This window comes from Garra rufa, chromosome 5 (genome assembly GCF_049309525.1).
Source record: "Garra rufa chromosome 5, GarRuf1.0, whole genome shotgun sequence".
Classification (NCBI taxonomy): domain Eukaryota; kingdom Metazoa; phylum Chordata; class Actinopteri; order Cypriniformes; family Cyprinidae; genus Garra; species Garra rufa.
In genome coordinates, this window is record NC_133365.1 from 5550426 (window position 1) to 5566295 (window position 15870).

The 15870-nt window shown below is 35.5% G+C and overlaps 1 protein-coding gene across 1 annotated transcript in view; it reads left to right on the plus strand.

Annotated features, from left to right (window-relative positions):
* The window catches only part of LOC141334391 (phosphatidylinositol transfer protein beta isoform-like), a 19137-nt gene extending 3267 nt beyond the window's left edge, over positions 1–15870 (plus strand). Inside the window, exons 3-6 of the mRNA XM_073839453.1 lie at positions 5163–5247; positions 7137–7247; positions 8098–8220; positions 15362–15870. Of these exons, the coding sequence (XP_073695554.1) occupies positions 5163–5247; positions 7137–7247; positions 8098–8220; positions 15362–15403 (361 nt within the window). The 3' untranslated portion in view covers positions 15404–15870. The remainder of the gene's footprint in view (positions 1–5162; positions 5248–7136; positions 7248–8097; positions 8221–15361) is intronic.

A 15870-nucleotide genomic window follows, 5' to 3' on the forward strand; every position in this document is an offset into this window, starting at 1 on the left:
TTTTTTTTGCAGTGTAACAAGCTGATCAGTTCTGCATCACACAAAGATGTGCACAGGACAAATATTCATCTCCCAGTAAACTGCTTTAAAATCAAATCTTCATCTGTTGTATCCATATCTACTTTAGATTTGGACAATTAATCTAATCCTATGTTTTTTTTCTCTTGTATGCTGTTAATGTTTGCCCCAGTTGTAACGGTAAGTGCTCTGGTGGTAATATCAAAGAACTGTGTTTGTTAGTAGCAACAAATGACAATATCTCATCTTGGTTGTGTTAAAGTAATGGCAAATTTAAAGGTTGTGTGAAATGGATTTACATTTTTAAGCATAAATGTCTCAGCCTGTCAAAATGATAATTGGCAGTAATGAAGTTTTATTGGACAAAAATTAGCATTAATGCATACAAGATGAGTCATTAATAATATTTCCTGAAAGACTGTAATGTTTTAATTGGCTTCAAGTTTATTTAGTCATTTTTCAAGGGTTGTGTTTGCATTTAGGTGGCGGTAAACTTGATCAAGTTTGACTAAAAGCCAGTGAAGTCAATGGTATTACTGTCGATTGATGGAGAACTTTAATAAATGAGATGCTGATGTGTTGATCAGTCAAATGCAAACTCAACTGTCTTCTTCATCAAAGTTGTTGTTTGAACTTTTGGGGCACTGTTGTTCAAAAGCTCAGTCTTTCTCTTTTGCTCACCAAGCCTGCATTTATTTAGTAATGCAGCAAAAAAATAAAACTGTGAAATATCATTTATAATAATAATTAAAAAAAAAACTTAGAGTGTATTAGAGTGATTAGAAATAAAATCCTACATGGTCCCAAACGTTTAGTTAGCATGAGTAGCATGTTACTAGCATGTTGTTAGCATTATTCTAGCATGATTAGCAAGTTGCTCGCATGTGACTAACATGATTACCATGATTCTAGCATGAGTAGCATGTTTCTAGCATGTTTCTAGCATGAGTAGCATGTTTCTAGCATGTTTCTAGCATGAGTAGCATGTTTCTAGCATGTTTCTAGCATGAGTAGCATGTTAGCATGTTGTTAGCATGATTAGCAAGTTCAAGTGAGTTTGATTAGATTAGAAATAGTTGATAGAAGGGCAGCTTGATTGAGTCTCAAGGGATTGTGGGAGTTTTGTCAGTTGGAGTTTGAATAGTGTTGATCATTTGAACATTCCCTCAATGTTTTTATTTTCTCAGTTTTAATCATCTTTTATGAAGTCTGATCAGTTTGAACAGAGATAGCATCTTCAGAGCAGTCCTCAGATCTGGGCTCAGTTTGAGTTTGTAAAGTTAAAGCTCTAGGAGGAGATAGAGTTGATAAATATATCGTTTCTCAAGCCGACTTAATAATAATAAATGTTACAATAAAGAAAGTTTAAATGTAGTTTCCTGCATCTTAGGATGCAACAACCCAACATACATGTTAGTTCCACGGTTAAGGAACACAAACAATATAACTGTGTAATATTTGTGGTAGTAGTGTTCCTCAATCCTCAGGTTCACAGATCGGACAGCTCTACATGGAGCTCTCACTCATCCACTCCTGCTTTGACTGAACTACACTCACATCTGCTTCATTTACTATCACACACACACATGAATCTCCCTCTTTAGACACCTGCTGTATATTTGATCATTTTCAGAGTTTCCTTTGTCAAAAATACAAAAATCAGATTGAATTTCCCAGAAGTGATTTCAGTTCTCAAAATGAATATATTCTTAAGTGGGTTACATTTTATTTCAATAGTCCGCTTTAGACATTTAACTATATATAATTTTGTAACTGCATGTCAATTCACTTCCATCAAAATAAAATGTTAGCATGTTTTATGCAGACAGTCCAATCCTCTGAAGACCAGAGTTTGACGTGGAGTTTCAAAGTTACTAGAATGTCAAAGGTGGACTATTAGAACAGTGCTATACCCTTAAGTGTATTCTACATGAAGATTCTGTAGCCGATAATATTTCAGACTAGACTCCATTAGTTGAGTGAGTTACCTCTGTGACATTCATTGAGCCACATTCATATGTCATGATTTTGTTGATTGTCTTACTAGTGTTTAAGTTTCTAATTAGTCTAACAGATACTACAGTGAAATGTTTTCATTAATGCGTTCAGTGACTTGAAGCGGTGGAACGACAAAAGTGCATCAGTATTGTTTCAGGAAACGGTCATCATGATTATGTGGTTGATTTCTTTAACAGTGCATCATAATTAAAGTAAAGCAGCAGGTTTAGTCAATGTAATGGAAACGCACCCCTGGACATCTGATTGTTTTTAATGCAGACAAATCTCTTTCTTACTTTATCTCTGTGTAAACCTACTTAACCATATTTTAACAACGAATACCCAAAGGTGAACTAAATCCCCGTAAACCTCCTTTTGGTAACTTTCTAATTTGTAAACACTGTTTAACTGTGTGTTTATTTCACTTCCTTAATGTTTTAGTTTCTTCAGGCTGTGCCTGAATTATTAATTTAATTACTACTATTTACTTTATCACTACTAACAGTCACATTAGTTTATGTGTGAACATAAGTGTTGTGTGTGAGTAGGTCTGTCTTTTTTGCACTTTGATCTTTTTAGAATTTAAACCCTTCACTGCTCATGCCTTTTTTTTTTTCTTTTTTTTTGGTCAAATTGTGACTGATTTGTAAATTGTACATTATAGTTGCTATCAACCAAAGGACTCCCACAGGGTTAAATGCATCTGCCCACAGTGCATAGTTTCCTCAGTCCAGCAGATGGCGGTGGTGCTGCGGTGCTCAGGGCCTGTGATCACTGTCTGCAGGTGTCCTTAGAGCCCAGACACTCAATGTGTGCAACATGTAATGTAATGTAATCCAGTATGTTTTAATATATTAAATAGCTTTGGACTGAATGAAGATTATTATGCCAAGACTTTAAAGATTCACAATTTCACTACAGCAAAGAAAATGAAAATAGGAATTTTTTTTCATCATCTAAGTGATAGATTGAATTTGTGTTGTAAGTTTGGCATTCACTTTCGGTGAATAAGCGAAAAGGCTGAATAAATGGTAGCAAACAATGCCGTGAAGCGATCAAACAGAGGCGTGCACTAATGATCAAACATGTGGTCAGTGTGGAAAGATTTAAAACTGAGAAAGACACAATCATTCCCAGCAGCGACAGCGAGAGACTGTTTAGAAGCGCATCGCATGTCTTCATGAGGAGAGAAAGGTTACTGTATGATGACTGAAATCATCCATTAGTCAATCAACTCCAGAACGTTCTGTTGTCTAATACACCAGACACCAATTGTGTTTATTCTGACAGCAGCTCCTTAGCCAGGGTTCAAAGACCAAAGATGACAATCATTCACAAATCTGCAAAAAGTACCACTAAATAAAAGCCCACATTCAGAAATGTTAGTATTTTACTGTTGTTCTGTAAAAAGACAAAAATAATGATAACAATCATTATAGCAGCTCTATTAATACATTTATTCTAACATTCTCCTTTGCTCAGCAAGGCTGCATTTATTTGTACATTAAAAACACATTCCTGATTCAAGAAGGGTTCTTGAAAATGGCTAAAGAATATTATTTTACTAACTTATTAATTCTGAGTTAAATTGTGGTTTGTTGGTAGGCTATAATGTCTACTAGAATGTTAAAAATGTTCAGTGTTAAGTAAATATTTTTAAATTGTTGTTTTGTAATTGATTTTATTTTTTTGAAAAGCAAGACAAAACTGTAAAAAGCAAATATTGGCTATTTAATTTATGCAATGGGAAAAGACTAAATTCATGGGGGAAAAACACGAAAAACCATGTTCAGTAATCGGCCTTCAGCCCAGTGTTTAATTTTGTTCAGCTTCGGCCAAGAGTCTTCATTGCGGTGCACCCCTGATATTGAATGCGTTCTATAAAAACTGCATGGTCTAAGTGAGTTCTGTAAATCCACAGATTTACAAAAACTGATATTTATATGCTTGCAATGTATTTGACATCTTATAAGATATTCTTCAGTACCAGTTTGCGTCTTTAGATTTCACTTCTTACTAATGATTTGATCAAGTGGAGTTAATGACGTATATGAGAAAGCCGGAGCGATTTAACGATGTCTTGGGTTTCAGGAATCTGTGCGCATGTGAGCGGGTGGAAAAGCACTTTAATAATGTAATGCTCCCCTCCACCATTGATTAGCGAGTTAGGAGTGTTTGTGTGAGGGGAAAGAGGGATTATGGTCTAATGAAGCAGTTTTCTCTGGTGTACGGCCGTCCGTGTCTCTGGGCCCTATCAGGCTCTGGCCTCAGGCAAAGCTGCAGGCGTTGTGCTGAGAACCGTGAGTCGGGTTCGAGTAATTAAGGGCTTATATAGCCTGGCACACAAACAAACCTCTGCTTTACATGAATTCACACCAAGCATTGTTAGCGTGTCATCACACTTTGGCCTCCAGACAGCACACTTGGTATTAAACAGGTCAGTTTGTTCTCAGTGTGACAGTGCTGTGTGTGTGTGTGTGTGTGTGTGTGTGTGTGTGTGTGTGTGTGTGTGTGTGTGTGTGTGTGTGTGTGTGTGTGTGTGTGTGTGTGTGTGTGTGTGTGTGTTCAAGCCCTCAATGCTTGTTTGCCTCACTAACTGTACAGAAACTGAGAAGTTGTTATTTTGCCGGAGGCGTATCATGATTTATTTACAATTGCGAGGCCCTGGAGGTCCAGTTAAAATTAAATGCTTTTCGTCCATTTATTTTACCAGCAGCTGTTTTTCTCACCATCTCTCCTGGTTTCTACCCTCTCAGGTTTATTAAGTCTATTTTTTTTTTTTTGTTCCCTGTCTGTTCTTAACCTCTTCTTACCTCACTGCATCTGTCCTTGAATCACTTTTAATGACTTGGGCTCTATTAGGCAAAACCTAAAGTCTATATGACACAAGTTTTGACATATTCCCTAATGAATCTGCTTACTATGGGATTAAAAGAAGAGTAGAACAGTGAGGAAAAAAAATACTTTTTTGTGAAGCAGCTTTCCAAATGTTATTCTATCTCCTCTGTGTACTAGTTGGTTTAGAATGTGATTATCTACTAAATGAAGGTTTATATTTAATTCACTGGTGTCCATCATCTGGTCTCATTCAGTAAAGTTTAGTGCATGCATTTCAAAGTAAGCCTTGGTTGATGTTCATCTATTAATATACAGGACTACAAGGCAGATGAGGATCCAGCTGTTTTTAAGACAGTGAAGACCGGTCGAGGACCACTGGGACCAAACTGGAAGGTAGAGATCCCTCTTCTCACCCTCCAAACATCACTGTTTCTTCCACAGAACACAAAATTAAAGATTTAGAGGATTTATTTATGTATGAATGAATGGCAAAGGCAGCATATAAATCACTTGCTCCATTTGATTATACTCCGTACTGAAATTGACGTTGTCCATTGATAATCCCTGCAGCTGGATGGATTTAGTGAGTTGAACCAAAGTCCCTTTAAGGGTATTCTATAGTCTTTGGTTGAACTCAAGAATCAGATCAGTCTGTGAATTAGTTGTTCAAGATCAGTTTTGTAAACTGGACCAATTGATTTATTAAATGTATCAGTTTATATAAATGGACTGGATGTCAAGTTAATAATGACTTGTATTTCAGTCTGTATTTAAAAAAAAAAAAACTAAGGCTTGAAATACCAACATACCCTGGACCACAAAACCAGTCATAAGGATAAATTTTTTGAAGTTGAGATTTATACATAATCTGAAAGCTGAATAAATAAGCTTGTTAGGATAGGACAATATTAAGGCGAGATACAACTGTTTGAAAATCTGGAATCTGAGGGTGAAAAAAACTAACTATTAAGAAAATCACCTTGTCCAAATGAAGTTCTTAGCAATGCATATTACTAATCAGAAATTAGAAATTAGTAGGAAACTTACAAAATATCTTCATGGAACATAATCTTTACTTAATATCCTAATGATTTTTGGCATAAAAGAAAAATCAATAATTTTGACCCATACAGTGTATCATTGGGTACAAATATACCTGTGCTACTTAAAGGAGTAGTTCACTTTCAGAACAAACATTACCAGATAATGTACTCACCCCCTTGTCATCCAAGATGTTCATGTCTTTCTTTCTTCAGTCGTAAAGAAATTATGTTTTTTGAGGGAAACATTTCAGGATTGTTCTCCATATAGTGGACTTCTATGGTACCCTGAGTTTGAACTTACAAAATGCAGCTTCAGAGGACTCTAAACGATCCCAGCCGAGGAAGAAGAGTCTTATCTAGTAAAACGATTGGTTATTTTCTAAATTTTTTTTACTATTTAAATACTTTTTAACCTCAAATGCTTGTTTTGTCTAGCTCTGTGTGTACTCTGTTTAGAGATTAAAAAGTATATAAATTGTAAATGTTTTTAGAAAATAACCAATCGTTTCACTAGATAAGACTCTTCTTCCTCGGCTGGGATCGTTTAGAGTCCTTTGAAGCTGCATTTTGGAAGTTCAAACTCAGGGCACCATAGAAGTCCACTATAGGGACAGAAATCCTGAAATGTTTTCCTCAAAAAACATAATTTCTTTACGACTGAAGAAAGAAAGACATGAACATCTTGGATGACAAGGGGGTGAGTACATGATCTGGTAATGTTTGTTCTGAAAGTGAACTACTCCTTTAAGACTGGTTTTGTGCTCCAGGGTCACATATTCCTTTTCAAGTTGAACTGTTTATTTAATTTGTGTGTTTTTCTTCGTGGCCTTATAAAACAGGTCTTTGAAAATGTCTAGTGCCGTTTCTACGAAGATCTGTGAGTAAGTGTGTGTTAGCGGAAGTGTGCTGCGGTTGAGAACTAATGAAGATGAATCGCTCTGCTTTGATAGACCGTAAAAGACAGTCCAGTGATTGGCACAGACGTGTGTGTCCACATGAATATGAATAAGAGATGTCTTCAGTTTGTGTGTTGAGGGTTAGATCCAGCAGCTCAAGGCTTGTTAGGCAGTGGAACGCCTTTTAATGTGTTTGGTTTATATGTTTTTACTTGTCCAAGAAATTATCTGAATAAATTAGCCGTAATGTAATTCTTTGATTAGGACCTCTGTACTGTTTTAATGTTTAATTAAATGTGTGCATGGTCTATATAGCGTCATTATTTTGTGTTTGAACCCTCAGAAAGAGCTGGTTAATAACCCTGACTGCCCACGAATGTGTTCTTACCAGCTGCTGACGGTCAAGTTTAAGTGGTGGGGTCTGCAGAACACAGTAGAAAGCTTCATTCACAAGGTAAGATCTCCATACATTCCTTGGAAGTGGTTTTAAGCTTAAGCACATTGGTTCTGTATATTAGGAATACAACTATGAAAAATCCCACTTTTTAGAGATGTTTGATGAAGGAAAAAAATAGTGTTTATATACCTACTTAAAATATTGTATTCCATGTCATTAGAGGAAGTGTACTTTGTGAATCTGACCACAAAACCAGTCATGAGTAGCACAGCTATATTTGTAGCCAATGATACATTGTATGGGTTAAATTTATAGATTTAATAGATTTTAGATTTATAGATTTAGACTTTTATGCTAAAAAATCATGTTTCATGAAGATATTTTGTGAATATGTCAAAACTTAGTTTTTGATTAGTACTAAGAACTTCATTTGAACAACTTTAAAGGTGATTTTCTCAATATATATATATTTTTAACCCTTAGATTCCAGATTTTCAAATAGTTGTATCTCAACCAATTCTGCCCTCCAAAGGCAAAGTGCAGTAACTACGCCAACACTGAAACTGAGAAAAATGCCTTTAAAGTTTTGACGCCAGCTAGTCAAACATGTTGACACTCTCATTTCTCTGAAACGGGACAAAATTGAACCAGGAGACTTTGCCACGAGACAGAACAGTTGTCACAAAGTCCATTTTAAGCCTTAACTCAATTTTGACCAAATGTGTAGTTACTGCGCTTTCCCTTTGGAGGGCAGAATTATTGTCCTATTCTTAATAAAAATGGGCCGTTATGACTGGTTTTGTGGTCCAGGGTCACATTTCATCATGTAAATACTGTGTGTCTCCATTAGGTTCTAACTGTATGATATGATAGAGGTTTGTGTTTCGTGTTGTGGTCATTTACTCAGCATGAGAAGAGAATCTTCACCAACTTCCACCGGCAGCTGTTCTGCTGGATAGATCAGTGGGTGGATCTCAGCATGGAGGACATCAGGAGGATGGAAGAGGAGACGCAGGAAGAGCTGGAGGAGGTGTGTGCACTAACACGCATTTACACAGGACACATCAAAACAAAACTCACGGAGAAAAGCATTGCTTGGTGTGAAATACTTTGTGTTTTAGCCAGATTTAGCTTTATCATTTCTGTAGGTATAACACATCTGCCATAATTAACTATAATGTGCAATATTAGACCACATTTTATTTAATCCAATCTTTGTACTCTTTTCTCTGCCAGGACACTGCACAATAAAATGATTTAATTTGAAGCATTTGATTGAACTAGGTTTGACCCATTTTTATATATATTTTTAATTCATATTAGGGCTGGGACATTTTTTTTAGATTTTGTTGATTAGTTCGAATGTAATATTTTGCCACAATTTTATTTTTTAGAAATCAATGAATTGTGGAAATGGGAGTGAACTTGAACTTGAGTGTTGTGTTTTTATAATGGCGTTCACGCATGAGACACCGCAAGAGATGCGAGCGCAAGAGTCAAACACATCCATGTTTACATAGAAAAAACAATAGAAAAGCAGTGTATGTCTGATATTTCATGTTTGCATGATGCTGACCGGCTGAAAGCTGCTGTTCATTTGTTTTTACAGGACATTTATAGTTACTAATAGTCCACTGGTGCTATACCTTCACTCATTTTGAATTTGAATTACCTTGACTTGATTTTTAAAGCATTTTCCTCAAACGATTTCTAAACAGAATAGGTATAAGACCTGTTTGGACAAGTGATTTGTTTAACATTTACATCATGTTGACAACTTCATGTTTGATGTACTTGGAATAGAATTTCTTTAACTAGAGGCTTAATAAAGAAACGGTTACTTGAATCATGTTGAAGTTACATTATCAAGTTGATTCGTTAAACATCGCTCAGCCCTAATTTATCACTGCAAAAAATGCTTTTCTAGCTTAGATTTTTTGTCTTGTTTCCAGCCAAAATATCTGAAAATTCTTAAATCAAGAAGGATTTTCTAGATTAGTAAAAATTATTTTCTTGTCTTCATTTTTTTTTTTTAATGAGAGGATTTGCAAACGCTAGACAAAACTCCGGTGTTTTGAGCAGTGTGTGGACTCTCCCTTAAACACCTGTGATTGTTCATTGAGTTCAGGACATTAACACATGTCTGTGATTGACTACATTGCTCAACACACACTGGATAGTTTGCCAGATCTGTTTCAGAAATATCCTATTGGTACAGCTTTAGCTGAGAGTGCTCTTGCTTTTCATTTAAACGGATAAATTAAATTCTCCTTGACTTGTTTACATAACACTTAGACGTTATAAACTAAAATCTGTGTGACTGACCTAATGTACAGGTTGGTGTTAAGCATTCACTGAGGGCAGTATGTCAGGCTGAAATGGAAAGGTGGTCGATAATCACAACTTCTTTGTTTAGCTGTATTTCTAGGCAGGTATTGCTTAAGATTTATACTTTCTTGTGAATGAAGAAACATCTGTATTCGTCCTTTTCAGTGACTCTGTTGATAATGTATCTGTTTAATGAAGTTTAGTATAGCTACTGGTTTGACATTGTTGTATTTATTAACAAAATGATTATTTTTGTGAATAATAATTGGCGGCCCTCCTGAAAAACTGTCACGACCCACAGGTTGAAAACCACTGATTTATTGTACTCTAACTACTTTTTTGAGTTTTAACTTAAATATTTATAAGTATATAATAAGTACATTTGTAAGTCTTTATTAACATTTTTAACTGTATTAAATATTACATTATGGCATGGTTTCCTAAACATGAATGCACTGCAGCACTTTTGAAAAGCAAATAACTAACTAAATAAAAAATGTAAAATTAACTCATTTTAAATTAAAAACTTCATTTATTTATTTATTTTTTCCAAAATAAAACACGTGGAACAGTAAAAATCAATCTACTTTATCTGTTTACTTGCATGCCATTGACAAACATCAGAGATTATTGTGATCTGACTAGTAGCCAAAGTAGGAAATGTTGGATGAAAAAATAAGGCTTTTCAAATAAGTATATATATAAGCAGTGAAACGTTTTAAAAAAGGAGAAATTGTGATTAAACATCAGTAAATTCTTAATTATTTACTGCCATTGTGTGAATATGTAGTCTTGTAATCTTTTAAAAAAAAGTAACACTAATCTGAAAAATGCAATATAATCTAATTACTAGAGATTTTCTTTCCACGAACTATAATTGACCGCATATACAAACAAAAATCTATACTTTTTTTTGGTTCAATGCAAAAAAAAAAAATACTTGCATAATTAAAAAAAAGCTACACGTCCCCTCATCGCTGGACTGTTACAGATGTTCTCTCATTTAAACAACTCTCAAAATAAAGTGCTCTGTGACTAGAAAGAGATAGAAATGACAATTGACTGAAAATAAGTTGCTGTATATAACAAAACAGATGTAAATTCCAACTGTTTAGAAATTATCATTTTTTCCCCTAACCTTTTTAACTGCATCATCTTTCACATCAAGTTCTTACATTTGTGTCAATTAATTCAGGTAGAATAATAAAAAAACTGTAGATTTGTTAGCATTCAAATGAAATCAGTATCAACATCTTTCCACTGCAGAGGAAACAGAAGCTGCATCTAAAATGGCATTAGATGAATTTACACAGAGAATGCATTTACACCACAAAATTGCTAATGCATAAATCAATTTATAAAATGAATGTTTTGAATATTTTTCATACAAATAAAAAAAAATGTTGGGGAAAATGCAGTGATACTTTTAAATATGAAACCAAGCCACCAATAGGTCATTTGGGTCATTTAGTCCTTCATTCAACAGATTTGTTCAAACGGCTGATTCATTAAGTGACTGTCTTTATGAATGGGTTACTGAATCATTGACTCACACGATTTGTTTAAAAGCGTGGATTGATCCAGTAACGAAACACCAATGTGTTGCTCAGAGAATCACAATAGTTCTGCTGTGGTTTTAATTGCAAGTATTTTCGTCAGCAAAACTAAGAAAAACGGGCAATATTGTGTCTAAAACGTAAGTCACAAAATTTTAACTTGTTTATAGAACTACTATTGTATAAAATCAGTGTCATCGTGCAACGTTGCGTACATAAATCATATTAGGCTACTACGGCAGTATGCATCTGTAACTAATTGTTTTGCATTATTTCCACGCAAGTCTCTCTCATAAACTCATTTAAGCTGCACAAGCCTCATCTCAGAAAATCTAATGATATTTGGATTAAAATTCCTCAGATTGATGTGTTTATCCATAGATCTGATCAGTTTGATGGTGTAGCCCCGTAGCTGCATAGCTATATTTAAGCATTCGAGTGTAGATCTAAAGATTTTTACCATTATTACCAAAGCGTACTCTCTTGAATGCATCTGAAGACTGTAACTGTTCAGTGGCCCAGTCGTACTTGGCTTTGAATCCATATGAAGCCAGTAAAAAGCCAGATTTTGTTCGCTGGCCTGTAGTCGTTTGCCTGGAGGACCACCCACCCTTCAGAATGAATCCAGACGGAATGAAAATAGCATTGTCTGGTTGCACTTCCAAACCTAGCGTGCTAGCAGAGTTTCTTTGGAATTTAGTCCAAATGCAGTTCTTCTGTCTTCCGCTGACGAGTAATGACTAGAAGACAGAGCTGGAGGGAGAGGGGAGGAAAAGACATCGGAAAGAAAGAGGAGACCGAGTTGAGCAGATGGAGGTATTTAGTTTTTAATAACCCTTGATGGAGTTTGGGTTTAGACCCTGTTTTGAATTTCAGATTTATCAATATTCGGATGCATTTTGCAAATTTATGTATTTATTCAAATATATGTATACAGCGTCTATAAAATAATTCGGGGCAATTTATTGTTGGGTCATTCTAATATTGGTGGCGCATGCGGTCACTCACTTCAATCTGAAGTTAATGTCCACAAATCCTTTAGAAAACTATTGCTTTAAAACACTTACTGCATGACCTTATAACCAATATATGAACTATATCTTTACAATCCTTTTAATCTTGAATCTCCTACCTAATCTACAAAAAATAAGTCAAATAAATGTTTGCAATGTGTTTAGAATTATATATAAATAAATATTCAACTGCGTTGACCGTAGTGTTAAAGGCATTCCACCCAGAAATGAAAAGTGTTATCCTCAAGCTCTTGTTAACCACAGTCTTTAAAACATTTTTTTTTATGTTCTGCAGAAGAAAAGTTCACATAGTTTTAGAGCAGCTTGATAGTGAGATTTTTTTTTTTGAAGTGTTATTGTTAGACTATTTTACAGTTTAAACGGCTTGTCTATTCAGAAATTGGTCATAACAATGGTCTTAAATTAGTGACCAAGTGCCAGATATGACAACATAGTTTGCGTTGTGTGTGCGTGTTTTTTTTGGGGGGGAAATCCGACATAATATACAGTGGCACCTCCAAGATAGTTTTAATATAATAAGTTTAAGTAATAAGTTTTAATGGTGTGAAATTATTTCAGGTTCTAACGCATTAAATATTGTAATATAACCTAATTTAAGTTTGAAACGGTTACATAACAATATTTTTGACTTAAATAATATGCTTCTTGGGGAAAAAATAATAGATTTTATTCGAGACTACATATTTTAGTACTAAGCAAAATTAAGAATTCTTAATTTATGTATAAAGAGTATCATATTTATGAGATACGCCTTTGTAAAACATCAGATTTTCAGTATACAGTTCCAGAGAGTTGAACAGTTTGGACTGACCTGAAGAATCCAGCGCCAAAATTAATTTGCTTTCAGAAACTTTTCTAGGATGCATAATAGTTGTTTTTCTCCTCCCATAACTCTGACAAATATGTGGAATAAGTCTTGCATTAAGTCACCAAAACAAATCACAAAAGACAAAATCACAATGACTCAATAGCTCATCTCTGTCATTAATATGCAAGCAAAAGAAAACCACTAAATAATTTAACTGTTCTACAAACAAATATATATTTTTAATAATAAAAAAGGGAAATAGTTTCAATAGCCAGCAAGAAATATTTATACCCAGCACATTTTTCACTCAGCATTGGCATGACAAAGTATTAAAGATAAATAACATTTCTAAATAATACTTCTCACTTTTTTTGACAGTTAAAGTATCTGCAGCACATTTTCAACAAGAAGAAACTTGCATGTGAAATTTTCCGAACTCATTGCCAAGTAATAGAATCTGAGAGCAATTTCTGTTGTCTGTAGAGGATGAATGGATGAAAGGTGGAAGATCTGCTCCATTACCTGGGAAATGAATGTGTGTTATTGACTAACAGTGACTCCGTCCAACCTCTGACGAGAATCTGCGACACACTAACCAATCTGAGGGCTCTAGCGGTCCGTGTGCTTGACGTGTGCTGGTCTGTGTGTGGCACGCTTCAGCTTCCTTGAGGGCTCATTAACATACAAATGGATTTCTGTGCTTCAAAAGCACCTGTGCCATGATTGTAAATGAGGAATGGATGGCTTGGCCCCCGCTGCCTGCTGCTCCGCTGATATTGAGGTTTGTCTGTTTAGGAATTCTTACCGAGCTCCACCAATTTCAGCCACTAATTGGCTTTGTCAAGACTTGAGCTCAAGGTCCCGAACTCAAGTCTGTTCTTCCTACACGTCGTTCACTCAGAGGAAGATCTTGGACTTTTTGAACTTCCACAGAAAAAGAAACCTTTATATGGTTAATGCCTAGTTCTGCCATGAAACTCTAGATGGCACAGGCTGATGGGTTGTTAACGTAACTGATGATATCACAGGGCTATACGACTTGGCACAGGCTGATTGGTTCATGTTGCGTAGGCAATAGGGGTGTGACGAGACACTTATCTCACGAGACGAGACACGAGATTGGGTTCACGAGAACGAGACGAGACGAGAAGAAATCCTCAATGATGAACTATATAGGGGAAAATAGTATTTTATTCAACAAAAAAACACAAAATGCAAAAAAATGTAGGTACATTTTGATATGAACTTGTACTTTATGAAATTAAACTTCAATTTTAATGAATTATATGCAGTAATAAACATGTAAACTAATGCTGGATGATTCTGGATAAACTGAAAAACTGTTTTCTTTTATAAACTGGAGATCATGATTCTGAAGAAAAAAAGAATTAGAAATCTAAACAAAATTACATAATTTACTAGTGGTTCTGACAGAATGTTCATTGCTTAAGTCTAAATTTTAATTTTAAAAAAATGAAGGAGCCAGTGTCTCAATTAATAAAGACTTATAATAAAGACTTGTCGTCAGCTCCTGGAGGGAGAGGATAAGCGTTACTCTACAGACGTGTTAGAGGATACTTTGGTTTTGATGGCTACTGTAGACAATAAGTGTTTATACCCAAACTATAAGCTATGATCCCAGTACTTATGTTATTTAAATGTCTGTAACAAAGAAATAATGATGATTATGTGGTTAAAAAGACTGTTGCTTTCTGAAACAGCAGCAGTAAGAATGCAGATTTGAATGTCTTCAATAACTTTCACATCGTAAGCGTCAGTGGAGCGTGAAACAGTTGTAATAGACATCGCTGAATCGTCATTTATAAATAAGATGGCGTGGGTGTTTGAATAGAGATCGTGATATTTTAACTAATAATCATGCAGCTCTAATGTAAACACTGCAAAACGTTTTGCCATGATATCGTCACGTTCTCGCCAGACCAATCAGATCTCGTGGGATACATCGGAATATCTTGAGATCTCGTCACACCCCTAGTAGGCAACCAATGAGCTTGCAGCTATTTAAATGGCTGGTAGCATTCACTTGGGCATTTCACAGCACGCTTTCAGAATTTCTCCGAAACCCTCCATCTTCCCCAGCTCCACCTGTATAGATCTGCTACGGGTTATTTAATGCTATTTGTGCAGCAGCAGCATGTCTTAAATACTCACAGCACTGTATCGCCATATGCTTTGGCAGTAACAAGTTCTGTACTTGCAGCAGCAGCAATAATCTACAGCTACAGCAAAAACCAACAGCAGCAGATCTATTCCGCCAAGACCAAATACATTAACACTGTCATATCCATTACCATGCTAAACGTTTCCAAGAGTTGTCATGACAGAACTACGTTTTGTGGTGACTACATGCAGTATGCCAGAATTCATGACTCTGTCCAAACAGAAATGTTTCTTTTTACAATTTTCCATTCTTTCTTTTTTTAGCTTCGCAAACAAGGTCCAGTAACCAGTGCTGCTGATGAATGAGACCAACTGTAACCACAAAGGCTGAGGATGGCAAACCTGTCCACCGCAAGAGAGAACACAATCAGGGTGAGAAAATCAAGCAACTGAACCAGTCGCAGTATACTTTACATTCAGATGTCTTACTGTTATTTTAGATATACAGTAGACCTCTCTTCCCTGCAGAGTCTGTGTCACAAATGCTGAAGCACAAAAGGATTTTTTTGTTGTTGTTGTTGTTCATTCACTTGCTCATTTAAAGCAATTTTCCAGAGGTTTGCCTTAGGGCAGGGCCAGGCCTTGTGTTAACTTCCTTCACTCTTGTCTTGTCCTGCCGTCTTGCTTTGAGAACATACTGTTTAGCAGCACTCTTTGCTCCACAAAGCACCATTCTACAAGCATATATAAGCAGATGGATACACAAACACTGCCAGGTGTGAATTCCTTTGTGGTGATTCCCCATAAGACCTTTTTAGTTGCTTTCATTGCAT